This window comes from Seriola aureovittata, chromosome 12 (genome assembly GCF_021018895.1).
Source record: "Seriola aureovittata isolate HTS-2021-v1 ecotype China chromosome 12, ASM2101889v1, whole genome shotgun sequence".
NCBI classification, from domain to species: Eukaryota; Metazoa; Chordata; class Actinopteri; order Carangiformes; family Carangidae; genus Seriola; species Seriola aureovittata.
This window is the reverse complement of record NC_079375.1, coordinates 1,568,608-1,584,346: the sequence shown is the minus strand read 5'-3', so window position 1 is coordinate 1,584,346 and position 15,739 is coordinate 1,568,608. Positions and strand designations below refer to the sequence as shown.

At 41.0% G+C, this 15,739-nt stretch overlaps 2 protein-coding genes across 6 annotated transcripts in view; one reads left to right on the top strand and one right to left on the bottom strand.

The window, feature by feature from the left end:
• Positions 1 to 2,683, top strand: part of depdc5 (DEP domain containing 5, GATOR1 subcomplex subunit) — a 30,764-nt gene extending 28,081 nt beyond the window's left edge. For all 5 annotated transcript variants that reach the window (XM_056391901.1, XM_056391903.1, XM_056391902.1 and 2 more), the window contains 2 exons: positions 388 to 470; positions 562 to 2,683. In XM_056391901.1, the coding sequence (XP_056247876.1) occupies positions 388 to 470; positions 562 to 860 (382 nt within the window). In that variant the 3' untranslated portion in view covers positions 861 to 2,683. The remainder of the gene's footprint in view (positions 1 to 387; positions 471 to 561) is intronic.
• A 608-nt stretch (positions 2,684 to 3,291) lies between these two features.
• On the bottom strand, positions 3,292 to 14,473 carry LOC130179132 (major facilitator superfamily domain-containing protein 12-like). Its single transcript, XM_056391907.1, has 11 exons — positions 13,763 to 14,473; positions 13,485 to 13,604; positions 11,240 to 11,450; positions 11,017 to 11,146; positions 9,297 to 9,527; positions 8,472 to 8,564; positions 8,290 to 8,382; positions 6,687 to 6,857; positions 6,442 to 6,536; positions 5,324 to 5,454; positions 3,292 to 5,137 (listed from the first exon to the last, which is right to left on the bottom strand). Exons 1-11 carry the CDS (start codon positions 13,908 to 13,910, stop codon positions 5,094 to 5,096), a joined length of 1,467 nt encoding a protein of 488 aa, XP_056247882.1. The 5' UTR covers positions 13,911 to 14,473; the 3' UTR covers positions 3,292 to 5,093.
• Positions 14,474 to 15,739: the final 1,266 nt, after the last annotated feature.

The window sequence follows — 15,739 nt, the reverse complement described above, 5'->3', positions numbered from 1 at the left end:
GTTTTAAGCAAGTGGTGCTTATGAGTGCCTGTAAAAAATGTATTAACTCTGTTAACCACCTTATAAACATTATTTGAAAATTAGATGCACTACACTCTGTTAAACAGATTGTACTTTAGATTTAGATTTATTCATTTTATTCAATTCATAGTAACTGTTAAAGCCTTAAAATAAATATATTAATAACAGATGAAAAGTTAACCAAGAAGTTCGAATAACACTTTTCTGAAACACAAAATATTTTTATGTCCTTACACAAACTCTTGCTGGCTTAGGAATGAAGCACAAATATCACTTCATACCAAAAACAATTTCTGAATTTTTGAACTTTCAGAATTTTACATTCTGCAAAAATGTGTAGGCTAAACGTTGTTCTCTTTCTTCCAGATTTGGCTTCGTGCATGACAAGTTTTCTGCTTCTGCTTTTAATTTCCCGTCTGAGAACAAACCCCAGTATATTCACGTAACAGGTTTGTCACATCTCATCTGAAAACACACAAACCACTTTTTGATCACTAAACACTGTGAAGCTTAAATCCCACACTGCTTCTTCTCTGTCAGGGACCGTGTTCCTGCAGCTGCCGTACTCCAAGAGAAAGTACTCCAGTGGGCAGCAACGCCGGCGCAGAAACTCCACCACCTCCAACAGCCACGGGCCGTTCGGCGGCGAGGAGCGGGTCGGTTACTACTGGGCCTACAACACCATGCTGACTAAAGCCTGGAGGACGGGCATGCTGGGTGACGAGAGGCTGGCCGATCGCCTGCTCAGAGACTTCACCGACTTCTGCACCAACAAGGACAACAGACTGCTGAACCTGTGGGACAGCTGCCAGGACAAGATGAACGCTAGCGCTCCCTGACACCAGGACAGAGCAGAGGAGGAGAAACCAGGATTCATGTGCTTCTTAAATATTGAATGTATCACACAACAAGAAGCAATCAAACACTTTACTGATAATTATTTAGATTGAAGAGAATATTATTATTAAAGTAATAATAATACTTACTTAAATAAGTAATTGTTGCTGCTGTTCAACTGACAAAAGACAGGAAATCAGATGTGTTAGAAATATAACAGATCTCATCAGCAAATAATTTTGTTACTTAAAATGGAGTGTAATGAAAGCTATTTATAAAGCTTTCACCCACCTGTTCCCCGTGCAACATTTCCTTTTCCTGACCACGTTTCCCATGTATGTAAGCCATGATGTAAGCTAGCTAAACTGAAAACATTGGTCGCTAAACACACTGAGCACCAGCCTTTCTTCATGAAACTAAACCAGAGCAGTTTAATTATCCACATACTGCTGAAGCAGCACTGCATAAACCCTTGTTACAGAAGCTGTTTGTAAGTTTTCAACAATGACTGAAGCTCTTAGCAAGTAGTAATCAAATAGATTTTAATGCTAACGTTAGCTATGTAGCAATATCAAAATTTACATATAGCTCCTTTCAGCATTTTAACGAACTAGCTAACGCTACTTTTAGTTTTTAGTTCCGTTTGTTTGACAATATGAGAAAAGACAATAAGTCACATAAACAGAATGTGATGGATGACACAATAAAGTCGAAGACTTGTTTCTATTGAGGTTTTTGATGAAGACACGGACACTTGAAGTTGAAGATAATGTGATTGAAGCATCTGAAATCACTCATTCACATGATTTGGCATCACAGATGTGTGACGGTAATTTTCACATGTATAAAATGCAGCATGTATTTGCATTATGGAATTATTAGCAGCATTCATGTCACATACACTGCTTTTTTCGTTCCATTGTGGAGGTGACTATATAGTGGATACATTCACACACTCACAATCTGCCACTGAAATAAAATGGACAGAAACTGCAGTGCAAACTTGGAGTGATGTCAGGGAACAGCCAGAGAGAGAAAAAGTTTTAGAGACTGGCCGTCATGAAGCTTTACATTCCTTTTAACACTCCATCTTTGACTGACATTATTATTTATTGTTCAACTATATTTTTGACCTCTGATGATAACCGTTCACTACGTTGTCTGTAGTTCAGGACGCCACACTGACAGACTTGGCCTGATCTTTGCAGGGGTTTACAGTATTAAATACTCGAACCTCTGATTTGGATGATAGATGATAAAACATTTGACATATCAAATGTATGCCTTGAAAGCAGAGATTCTGCCCCTGTGTTCTGTTAATTCTTTGTTTATCTGCACAATATAAGTGATAAGACACCTCTAGTATTCAGTCGAATTTTCTTGTCTACACAAGACAAACCAGTCAAACCAGGAAGGAGCGCTCTGCTGCCTGTGAAGCACCAGACAGATTTTGACTTCCTCGTTTTATTATATGACAACCACCAGTCACTTCAGTCATTTTCAGTGAGTAGAGGCACAGATTGGATCAGTCAGGTGATGATCTCCAGTTTGTTTTCCAAGTGTCATTCATAATTTGTACAAGTAGTGCCAATTCAAACAAAATGAGAAACATTGCAGCTGTCTGATGTGTGATCTAGGCAGGGAGTGTGTGTCAATGTGTTGTGAGAATAACACTCCAGGATATTCACCCACAGAAAATGATCTGTCTTCATATGAAAACACTCAGTAATACAGAGCATTCAGAGAGATTCCGTTCAGACTCTTCAGTTTGTCACATTTTGTTATGTTGCATCTTTATGCGAAAATAAAGAACTTTAGAAATTGATGTGGATTTATTAAAAAAGAAAGAGTGGCAGGCCACACCCCTCACACAATAAGTCTGATTGACTTGAAATCTGACACACAAGTCCAGCTCTACCAAAAAGCGTCTTGGACCATAAAGTTCTCCATGATGGATTTTATGCCTATGGATGAACTGATAAGAATGTGGTGGTCAAAGGTCAAAGGTCACTGTGACCTACCAAAACACATTCTTGGCCATAACTCAAGAATTAATTCCCTAATTATGACACAATTTAATTCAAATGTCCAATAGGATAAAATGATGAAGTGATGACATTTTATATCCAAAAGGTCAAACGTCAACTTCTCTGTGATGTCATAATGTTCATGATGTCATTATTTAACACTAGCTCAGGAAGGAGAGACTGTGGCCATGTTTTCTGTCACTTGGCTGGTTGGTGGAGGAACAACCAGGAGGTGATTCTAGATGATCACATCATCTTCCTCAACTGAATGAATTTGCCCAGTTGTCACTGAAATGCCTGTCTTCATTTTTATTGAACGTTTTCTCTCATGGTGTTAATGTGCTTCACTTAATGCTCTGATGTAAATGACAAACAGTTCTGAATTGAAGTCAAACACAGACACAGCTTCAGTTTCACCAGATGAAACTTATTTAGTGAGTCCCTTTATAAAACAACAGCACAATCACAGAAGTCCTGCAAACACACAGAATACATGACAGAAGACCTGTTTTGTACTCAACTGAAAGTGAACACAGATTTCCCATAGCTTCCAGTCAAACACCAGTACCCACTCTGGTGATTTACTACTGTGATTCCCTTATATTGATATTCACATATGATATGGATGCTATTGATAGTATTGACTTTATAGCCCATTCTGATTTTCCAGTTTGTGTTGATTATAAAAACATTTGTTGTGTTCATTTACATTTGGTTCGATTATAAACAAAGAAAATGATCAAAATAGAAACATTTCTACATAAAAGGAAGTTGTTCCCAGAATCCCTCCTGCCCACTGCACCAGCTTTAAAACAACTATACAGCTCCAGTAAATGAGACTTTACTGGGACACAAGCTCTTAGCCAGATTAACAAGTGCATGTTAACTGACCCAACAGCCTGTGAAGGGGCTGCCTTTCAGTCAGCTGAGAAAAGATGAACTGACTGATTTGTTTTTTGCTCCAACAGTAACATTTATGGTTAGTGCAAGGTTAATTTCTTTTCTTTTAAGTGCCATCTGTGCGTTGCAGCGAGGCTTCACTCTGTGGATCTGAAGGTCAGTTTTCACGTGCCACTGTAAATGGAGCCGTTTAACAATGCCTCGTCGTGTGGAAGAAAATGTAGTGCAATGACCCTTTAATGACAGATCACAGGAGAGATTTGTGGAATTTAGTTTTCTGTCTCATCAGCGTCGCTAACGAGCTGATGTTGTTAAATACTGACAGGATTTAAGGTGGTCTATGCTTCTTCTTCTTTGGTGTTTCTCAGCTGGACCATTTGAAGATGCCACACACTGAATCTAGTTCCCTTCGTCACCTGGTTTTTGTCCCTCATCAGATGTTGTGCAGCAGCAGAGAGATAGTTCCCTTTGTCATGTGGAGTGATCCACACTGAGTTCAGCTGTGCTCACAGTGTCTGCACCGTCTAATACAGCAGACAAGACTGCAAAATAAACTTCTTGATCCCGGAGCCTGTTTTCTCATCATTTTCCAAAGTTCTGTATAATTGCCATCAACCTTCCTTTGCCTGCATCACTACACTGTAAAGCTCATTTTTCTCTTTTCATCATTTTTTTTTCCATAAAATGTCAGAAACGTGTGAAAAATGCTCATCACATCTTCTGAGAGCTGAAACAGACGCATTTAAATCACTGGACCAACAGTCCAGGAAACATCCAGTTTACAATAAGATAAAACAAAAGCAGCAAATCTTTATACTTAGGAGGCTAGAGCCAGTAAATACTGAAAAATGATTCATTATCAGAATAGTTTGATTAATTTTCCATCAATCGATTCATGAAGCTCAATCAGGAAGACGTTTTCATTACGCCTCATTCTTTCACAATTCTCTCTCTCTTTCACCCACTTCTTGTAATCAGCTGACTCCAGGTGTTCAGTGATTTTACTGTAATGAAATGAACTTACATTATTCTGATGTTTGTGATTAACATTCTGTGAGCAGTCAAAGACTTTCTGGAAAATTATGGAAAAACTAGATCCAGGCTGTAAATGACTGAAACTGTCAGTTACTGTAAGTTAAAAAAAAAAAAAGCTCCTGCTTGATCAGAAGCAGCCAATCAGAATCCTCCTGAGACTTCTCCCTGAAAAACTAAAAATTCATCTAAAACAGAAAGAAAAGGGAAAGATGCTCCTCCAGGCGAGACCTGTCCAACCAGGAGTCAGTTTGAGGGAGGGTGGGGGAGGGGCTATTAGTTGACTCTGGCTGCATCATCAGAGATGACCGACACACCCCCTAGAGACACACACACACACACACACACACACACACACACACACACACACACACACACACACACACACACACACACACACACACACACACACACACACACACACAGGAAAGAAGCTGTGAATCAGATCAATATGCAGATAAACTAAACACTACACAAACACATTTTAATGTAGCTGTATAACTCACGGGGTCTGATCCTGATTGGCCAGATGAGGATGGAGCAGAGGGCCAAAGCTGCGATGACAGCCACGCCCCCTGTCACTATGACCATGATGTAATGATAGAACCACACACAGGCCGGGCAACACAACACAGTACTGAGAGAGAGAGACAACAACATGTTAGAGCACGTCACAGTCTGGAGGAGAAACTGCACGTTCACAATCTAAATCCTCATGAGTTAATTCTGCTCCTCTTAACAATATCTGATCTTCTCATATATATTCTTCCACTTTTTAATTTGCCTGGACAATATTTATCTTTCATTATCGTATACCATGTAGTTCTGTAATATAAATGTGTATTGTATTGTAGTGTATGTTGTATAGTGTATGTACTTTTTGTTGTTGTTAAAGGAGCTATTTGTAAGTTTTGCTATTGCTACAAAGCTAACCTTCGCGTTAACATCTGAGTTCAGCATCAGACTTCATTCCCTTATTCACCAAGAGCTGGTGGAAACAAACAGCAATGTTAACTCTTGTTTTGCTTTTATTTCTATCATGTTTCTTTTCTTCTACTGAAGTTAGCATGCTAACCAGCTAGCTCCTCCTCTCTCGTCACCTTATGATACTGAGTCACTGTGGCCTCCAGTCTGCCCTGAAGAAGCAGCTGTTCAGAGGACGTATTATAAACACAAAGATGGCAAAGCAATGCTAACCCTAACCAATTTGGCGTTGTAGCGAAAACCTAGGGTTCTAGAAATGCAGTCTCAGGATTCCAGTCCTGAAAGTCCTGAATCTGCAGCCTCTGGTGCTGCAGAAACATATTGATCTCATGTCCCATCTGTTAACATGGAGGGGCGTAAAGTCAGTGTGCAGTCGCTTTAATCATGGTCATGTCAATAAAGCTCATTTTAATATGAAAAATGTAACTATGGTATCATTGAACCTTTCTAACCTAATGTTAGCAGAGGTCCTATAATGACTAACATTAACAGAGCATACACTCAGTCACCAGATTATTAGGAACACTGATGCTAAAACTGATGTCCTTAGCAGTCTTGCAATAAATCCTGGATACATCTAACAATAAACTTTCTGTGTGTGTGTGTGTGTGTGTGTGTGTGTGTGTGTGTGTGTACTAACTGGCAAGGATGCACTGCCTGTATGACCATCACAGCTGCTCCATTAGCCAACTTATCAGTGAAGCTCATGGCGCCATAAACAAATGCTCCACTTTGCTGCAGAGACAGAGACAGAGAGCTGAAGACAGTGGACAGACACTATCAGTGAGGTTATATCACACCAACGTCCCCCTCTCTTTCTATCTCACACACACACACACACACACACACACACACACACACACACACACACACACACACACTTACAGTCTGATCGGCGATGAGCTCAGCGGTCATGGCAAGCGATATGACCAGGATGGTGGCCGAGCCGGCCCCCAGCAGCACCGCTGCCCCGTACACCCTCTGACCCATCTTGTCATCCAACAGCACCCAGTAGGAGAACCCCATGATCAGCAGCAGGCCCACGAAATAGGTGAGCTGGACCAGTCAGAGGAGAGACACACACAAAGTATGACATGTGCTGGTTCAGATCCAGCTCTGGTCAAATCTAACGATGTGTTCCTTTCCATGTAACCGATGACACAGAACCAGATCAGGATCAACCCACTGAAGAACCCACAGAGAACCAGTCACTCAACCTCCACCTCTCAGGTTAGTGATGTTGTTGCTCTGGACTGCATCACACTGAGAAGGGTTTCTAATGTTTTCTACCCTGTTCAATCAATGACAATGACAAAGACAAAATAATAATAATGATAAAAATAATAATAACAATAGAGGTTTTAGTTATTCAAAACTTCTCCTGACTCAAAAAGACCTAAAACATTAAAGTATTTCTTTATTAGATATAGTTACATATGTAGTCAATATTATATTATAAATATTCACAATGAAATAAGCATCAAACATCCTTAGATATTATTTATAAAGAGGTTACGATTCAGTTCATCTGCACCATCCGGATTGTGTGTGTGTGTGGTTTGATCAGATTGTTGCCTAGCAACATGAGGAAACAACCCCACAACTGTCATCACATTTGGATTTGAATGGTACTGAATTCTGATTGGTACAGAGCGTGGAGACACGTCACCGCCCACTTCAAACAAAAGAAGAAGTAGAAGAAATACATGAATGTCTGAGGTGAGATAATCGACCCGTCCGAAGTTACTTTTGTCTGGATTGACTTTCTTGTTGTTTTCAGAATAACTTAAAGTTGTTGTTGTTTTTCTCTGTAAGTCCAAAGGTTTGACACGGAGCAGTGATCTGTGTCTGAATGGAGGAGGAGAGTTATTTAAGATAAAGATATTATCTTTCATCTCCAGAGATGTAAGAGCCCCGTTGATGGGACATTTTGAAGCTCAGCACTTCGCTGCCATGTTATTTTCATTTTCTTATTTGCATCTGGGATGAATGTGATTTGTGTGGGCTACACCTGAGCCACATTGTTTTACCTATATGATCGGCAAATCTGCACCATGAGAAGTTGCTGCATGAGCTTCTGGCAGATTCTGTTTGCACTGTAACCATGGATACATACAACAGTCACTGGATTACTTTGACTCAGGCACCTGAATTAAGCAGATTTATAGATATTTATCTGTGGTAGAAATTCTGGACACATACATTAATTGGATGAACACTGAATGAAGAATGCATGATAACATGGTCAAAGCTTTAACATTGTGGTTCACTGCAGTGTATACAAGTAAAGAGGGAGGCCTGGTATATTTCAAACTTATTAGGCGGAGACACGATAAAACAGAGATTCTTAATGAACTCGGCCATGGCCTGACTTATTCTTTATATTGATTCAGGGTCAAAGGTGAAAGTAGTCTGCTGGACTGGACTACCTCTGCTGACCTGAGATTCAGAGGTGTGGAACCAGGCTGAGGTGTGAGGTTCTACTTACACATTTTCCAATGAGTTTACTGAGAGGCTTCATGATGAAGGAGGACAGGAAGCCACTCAGGTACATCACTAACGGGATGGTCGCTATGAACTTCTGTTAGAGGGAACAAGAGGAGGAGAGAAACATGTTCAGGAAAAGAATATTTCACATAAAATATCAAACATATGAGGATTGTGTTTTACCTTTGGCAGCCCCAGAGTGTTAATCAGATACATTGAGATGTAGGTCTGAGACAGATTCACTATTAACCTGGTGGACATGTAGAGTAAGGCCACCTGCAGAGACACACAGGGACACACACACCTGTCACTGACAACTCTGTTATATGTTTGACTAAATAAAACTGCTCATTTAAAAAAGTTCTGCGTGATTTGAGGAGCAACTTCAGGTGAAGCTGAGGTGAAGGTTAGGAGAAGTTGATGAGAAGCTGAGGAGAGATTGAGGTGAAGTTGAGAAGAAGTGGAGGTGAAGTTTAGGTGAAGTTGAGGAGAAGTTAAGAAGAAGTTGAAGTGAAGTTGAGGTGAAGTTTAGGAGAAGTTGAGGTGAAGTTGAGGAGAAGTTTAGGTGAAGTTGAGGAGAAGTTTAGGTGAAGTTGAGGAGAAGTTGAGGTGAAGTTGAGGTGAAGTTGAGGAGAAGTTTAGGTGAAGTTGAGGAGAAGTTTAGGTGAAGTTGAGGAGAAGTTTAGGTGAAGTTGAGGTGAAGTTGAGGAGAAGTTTAGGTGAAGTTGAGGAGAAGTTTAGGTGAAGTTGAGGTGAAGTTGAGGAGAAGTTTAGGTGAAGTTGAGGTGAAGTTTAGGTGAAGTTGAGGTGAAGTTGAGGAGAAGTTTAGGTGAAGTTGAGGTGAAGTTGAGGTGAAGTTGAGGTGAAGTTGAGGTGAAGTTTAGGTGAAGTCGAGGTGAAGTTGAGGAGAAGTTGAGGAGAAGTTGAGGTGAGGTCGAGGCTCTGGTGTGTGTTATTTTGATAACAGTAGAGATTAGGATGTGGTTCAGTGTGGTTGACTCCTCCTACCTGGTAGAAGGACGGCTGCTGCAGCCAACATTTCCACTGAAGAAGAGATGAGGAGGTGTTTGGGCGAGGGATCAGTGGCCTGCGCTCCCCCTCTTCCTCTTCCTCTTCCTCCTCCACTGTCCTACTCCTCCTCCCCTCCTCCTCTCCAGCTCCACGTCTCCACTCCCTGGTTCCCAGGTGGAAGAAGATGGAGAATAAGGTGCCGATGCCCAGCACGATCAACGCCAGATTCTGTCATTAAACACAGCACAGGTGAGAGTCTGTGACGCAGCCGGCTCCCTCCCTGTGTGGGTGCAGCCTGTCGCCGACACCTGTAGTAAAACATACAACGTCTCTGTTGTGATGCAAAACCAACAGCGTCACTAGTGATAAATACTCAAATAAAACCCCTGACCTCTTCATAGAAAACACTAAGTGCCATTTAATGGGATGAAAAAACAATCATCATGTTCTCCATTATACTGACAGTCTAAAAACATATCACTGCACTAAATGAAATATATGAAGCTTTCAAGCAGAAAGGCTGTCGGCCTGTTCTGCCATCACACTGAGGTTCCACCTCTCTTTTCTTATCCAATGATTTCACTGGGATCTGTTCCTCTCATCCAATGATCATCTCAGCTGAAGAATGTTTAATCCACTCTGTCTCTCTCTGCTGTAGTCTATCCACCAACCAGCCCGCCCCCCCCACCACCACCACCACAGCAGCCAGCCTTTCCCTATATCTGTCTTATTGGCAGGGTCAACACTGAAGTCATGTTAACTTTTCTCTTTCCTCATTGACTTAAAATCACATTTGATCCAACTGGCAGATAACATGTATTTACTTTCATAACTTCCCCTGTGTGTGATTGATTTTCAGTTTAAGCTTCCTCTTTTTTTACATGCAGACTCATGCAGCTCCACTGCTGCTCGTAAAGTGCAAGTGTCACATCTAGACACAGTGAGAACACACAGGGAACTGGTCACACAGCACAGCTGGCAAACATTCAACCAGGAAGACTGACTTTACTCTCACTCCTTTATTTACATTTTTCTGTTGTTTCCTTGTTGAGCTTCCAGGGTGTTCACTCTTCTCACCTTCACCTCTGTGAGACTTGTCATTACAGTGTCAGATTTAATCCAATCAGAAATCCTGATACACATCACATCCATCCATCCAAATCCTCAGCTACAGCTCAACTCCTCCACCACCATCAGTGCCTAGACTCCATCAGAGGGAGATTCCTGTATGATGTCATGATGGGGTCTCAGTGCCAGAGATTCCTCTGTTCACACTATGTCAAAAAAAAAAATCGTTAATTATCCTTTGAGCCGTTCTTTGAATTTTGCCTCTCTGAAATAACTTTCATACTTTTGGTGACTGGTGTACGCAGCAGACACACGAGGAGGAAGAAGAAAACTTCACCTCCGAGGAAATGAAGTGCGGACTTCTGCTAAAAACTAATGTCCTGAGGGCGGCTGCCACACTCATTAGCCCCTGACCAATTCTGTTGCCATGTTGGGAGATTTAAATGATTAATGAAGTAAACGATACAGTGCCGTGTCAGAGACTGTGACACACTGTAATGAAACACACACATCATTCAAGTTGTCGTTCGCCGTCTGTTCACCAAAGACAAGGTTCTGTGACTGGTGGAGGACATTGTTGGTAAGACTGAGTCAAAATATGTATTTGAATGTGATTTCACAGAGTAGTGAGAGGGCCCATCCTCCTCACCCTGAAGATGGGGATGTCTGCTGGTCCGAGTGCGTCGCTGAGCGGGTCGTCGTCCTCTCCTGCCTGCACATGGAACAGCAGGTAGGCCACTGCGTACACCGTGATGTTGGCAATCACTGTGAACGCATATCTACAAACACACAGAGGAGAGACTGTACTCAGAACCAGCAGATCACCTGTGCTGTGTGTACTGTGTGTACTGTGTGTACTGTGTGTAGTGTACCTGTATGCAGTGAGTTCGACTTTAGCGTGCTCACAGGTGACCAGCTCTGGGATCAGGGACAGGTGGGAGATCTGCGTGGCGGCCCAGCCGAACTGAAAGATGATGATGAAGGGGACGAAGTAGATGAGGCTCGCCCACTGAGGGGTGAGAGAGTCACAGCCCAGACACTGGTTGAAGATGAAGGTGAAGGACAGCATCACGCTCACGGTGCCTGGATAACACACACACACACACACACACACACACACACACACACACACACACACACACACACACACACACAGGCAGACAGGGCACAAAAACAGTAATTTTATACTGTTTGTAAAACACTTCATCTCTAACCCTCTGGTAGCAGAGGAGCTCAGTCACATCCACTAAGGAAACTCAACTCAAACTTCAGAGCAGGCGTCACCAGAACCTCTTCACAACATCTGCACACACACTAACACATCCAGATATCTGACCCTGCATCACATGATTTATGGGTAATGGAGTCCACTGAAGTTGTCAAAGGCACTTTTCACCCACTGCATGTGAGCATGAGGCTCAGTGATGTTCTGTTGTGTTACACTGTCAAACACACTGGGATAACACACTTTGGATCCTCATCAGCCGCTACCAAGGTCACGACTTCTCTCCCTGAGGTCCACTCCAATAAACATGACATCATAATGCAAAAACAATGATGTAAATTAAAATCAGAGACAAAAAAAGGAACAAGAAAATAACAACAAATATAAATGACAGTAAAACTACTGAAAACAATAACAACAACGACGAGTTCCTACACTTTATCTAAACAGTCAGTAAAACATTTGCTACAGCTCAAAAATAACAATAAAAAACACTTGGACTTGTTACATGTGAAATATTTGATAGCAAATCATTCCATGTTTTCATTCCTCTGTACAGAACAGTAGCTGCCTCTCATTAGTTTGTGAGACAGGAAGTAGAGAACAACCTCTTGAAGCCTCGTATTAGTTGTGGCCGTTACTACAATATGAAAATTGATGGTACGGGACATTTGGGATTTTAGACAATTAAATATTTATTATAAAACAAAGCAAAGAAATAGCCATCCTGTCCCTCAATGACCAACCTGAGGCTGTGTGAATTCTGATCATGTTAGCTCTTCTGTTACAGTAGATACGACCTCGTAGGCCTTTAACAGTATAGCTTTACCTGTGTGTCACTGTTACTTTTACCTGTCAGGTGTAACAGGGTCAGTTATACATCAGTAATATGTAGTATTGTAATTACACTAAATCTGTGTTATTAGTTATAACCTGACACTACGTTCTTGAGCTCAATTGTTATCTTAAATTTATTGTGTAGTACACTAATATATTGTGTCATTTAATTTGTGTAGGGGCAGATCACCTCTAGACCACTTATGCCCCTCTGAGACCTCTCATTACTGAGTCTTGAAAAACTTGGTGTGACCTGAACTGGATCAATAACAACAGAGTCCAAACAGCAGTTTTTTTTTTTTTAAGAAGTTACATGTTTACCCTTCAGCATAGCATGTGCAGAACAGCTGACTGACACAAACAACAGGTACCAGCTCCATTTTCCATTCCAACATAAATCTAAACACTGTCTTAGTTTTGTATTGGCTTTCATTCAGATGATCCCGTGGCATTAATATCATTGATTCTAGAGTTGAAAACTCTGACACTGGACTTCTGATTAACTTTCACCTTCCACTGGTCGACTGCAGGATGTCACCACTATGTGGAACACTCACAGACTGCTACTACTTTTAAAACTTAGATCAATTTGTGTCAGCGTGTATCAATATTAGGCTTGTATATTGCAACATTTTCTGCCATATGCAATATTTTTCATATATCGAGTAAAAGGTTTTTTTTCTGCTGCTGAGTCCGACCCTCATTTCACTGCTCTACTTACTGTACATGTGACATGTGACAAATAAAACACTGAACTGCTGTTTGTAAGATCACATATTATTTATAACAACATTACTATAATAACAGCAATAATAAGAATAAAGTTATTATATATTAGAAAAAACACTTGAAACATAAAATAAAATAATATAATTACATATTTAAAAAAAAACATAGCTGTAAAAATGTGTTATCTCCCTACCTAGCTTCCTATATGGAACAGCTGTATTATCTGAAGTTACAATTTAGCATTGAAGGGTAAATCATTCCTGGAACCCGTGGGGCAGTAAAGAGGGGTCATAGTGTAATAACTTCCATCTTTCTGTCTGACTTACCAACTAAGTGCCATGTCTTCCTCTTGCCGTAGTTCCCACATCCAGGGTTTCTGTCAGACTCGTAGCCAATCAGAGGCGTGCAGATACCATCAGCTATCTGCCCGACCAGCAGCAGCAGACCTGCACCACAGTGAGACAGTATCACTGCAGTAATACACTTTAATAATCAGAGGTGGACAGAGAACACAACTCTGTTACTGGAGTCAGAGTAGAGATCCTCCTGGGCAAATATGACTCCAATACAAGTGCAAACAGTCTGTATGAGAACAAAGACTGACCCGCATTGGTGTTCTGGAAACCCAGCACTGAGTGGTAGAAGACCAGCAGGTACGTGAACCACATGGACGCGCACAGGTCGTTCAGAAAGTGTCCCACCGCATAGCTGAGCTTCCGGAGGGGCGGCAGAGACCTCTCCGTGTCCGACATCACGACACAGCCGTTTAAAGGAAAAACTCCACCTGCTTCTTCATTAGCTTCAAACGGGCTGAAGCAAAGTTTCACCCACTGTTTCGCTTCAGAAGCAGCTGATGACAACAAAGTAAAACCCGGGTCCCTTATTCAGACGTTACTTTCTGTTCATGGACTTAATGTCCGTTCTTCTTCTGTGTGATAAAAAAGATATCCACCTCGGTGTCGGTAACTTTGTAATCAGGTGACACTAGAGCTGTGTCAGAGGGAGGAACAGCATCAGAGAGGGAGTGAAACCGAAACACAGCCACCCAAGAGGAGCAGAGGGGATTTCAGTCATTACATCTCTCCCCTTACGTTTAAACGGCTAATCAGTAAAATGAACGACACATAACGAAAGTGAGATGCTGAAAAAACCATCCCGTTAAAAATGACTCATCATTAACCTGGAACTGCCTGTTCTTCTCACGTTTCTCACGGTGACGTTAAATCAACACTGAGCAGCTTCACTTCCACCGTTAGCTAACCGGCTACAGACCTGAAGCACATCTGGACAGAAAAACACAAACACACGTAAACAATAATGCAGACCGGGCGGTGATGATGTAAGCAGAGGTACGGACCAATAACAATCCATTCTCGCTCCTCTAAGCCAATAGCGGTCGACTCGCGAACACAGCTTCCTCACGTGACGGCAGTCTGACAGGCAAAGATCGTTTATATGACAAAAGAGTGATGTCTCAAACTAAATTCCACCTCTGCGGAATAAAACAAATATATATGGCAAAAGTTTTACTGACAATTTGGCCACTAAAAGTGAAGATCAAAACATATACATGCTGTTAAATTTTCTACATATTTTTGTTATTATAATATTACGATTGTTAAAAAATATGTTTCAAAACACAACTCTTCAAAGCAGTACAATACTGGTTTTGTTACATTTGACTTTGTCCTTCAATAGATCCCAGAGCACAAGTTCAGCCAGTTACAGCAGTCAGAGATAAGCAAACAAGTCATGTTGGAAGGAAGTGTAAAGTTATTTGCAACCTGCCTCACAATGCCACAGCTAGAATTAGTGCTGAGATGCATGGAAACAGGGCATTCAATGTGTTTTTGTCAGCAGTGGAAATAATTAATATGATAAAATCATTCATTTGTAGTAAGGGGATAAAATAGGTCAATTTTGGTGTACTCCAATACTACTGTCTCATTTGGACATTTGAGAGACTTCATTACATTTGATCTTTGAGTAGAGCTTCACCTTTTACAACTATATTTCATTGCTTTCCGTTCGGCTCCCTGATCTCATTCAGTCACAACAGATTAAACCCAAAACTTCCCTCAGATTTGATGACAGCAAATCTGACAGTTTGTTGTTAACAACAAAACTTCTCACCTGCTCTGTGCTTAGATATCCACATTAAAAAGGAAACTAGAAAAAATAGTAATTTTCCTAAAATTAAAAACTGGAGTGCATCACATGACCTGCTTTACCCTCCTCTGAGTGGTTGCCCGTTAATTTTAATGTTTAACTGGTTATTTTTACATGTTTTTTCAAGGGCTCATTTCTAAGTGTCAGAGCCCAAAGTGAGATCACAACTGGATTCGGGCAATTCCTTAGAAAACCATTATCTTCCACAACAGCTTTATGAAGAGCTGTTGTGGAAGATAATGGTTTTCTACTATGGAGCAGAAATAGTGGCAATATTATTCACACATGTAAAACTTTCTTTTCGCACTTACCAGAATCTTATTTACATTTGTAAATCTGATAAAACACAATATTTTTAATACTATTTTTGATCCATAAAGCCCACTAAGGGATAAATAGTCCCTGTGTGTTG

What these genes read in the sequence shown, in the direction of transcription:
- LOC130179132 (XM_056391907.1), bottom strand. Translation starts at nt 13,910, where the DNA reads ATGTCGGACACGGAGAGGTCTCTGCCGCCCCTCCGGAAGCTCAGCTAT. An exon ending in TTTCCAGAACACCAATGCGG is followed by an intron (nt 13,605 to 13,762) that starts GTCAGTCTTTGT and finishes ACTGTGGTGCAG; the next exon opens with GTCTGCTGCTGCTGGTCGGG. An exon ending in AGCTCATCGCCGATCAGACT is followed by an intron (nt 6,537 to 6,686) that starts GTAAGTGTGTGT and finishes CTGTCTCTGCAG; the next exon opens with CAAAGTGGAGCATTTGTTTA.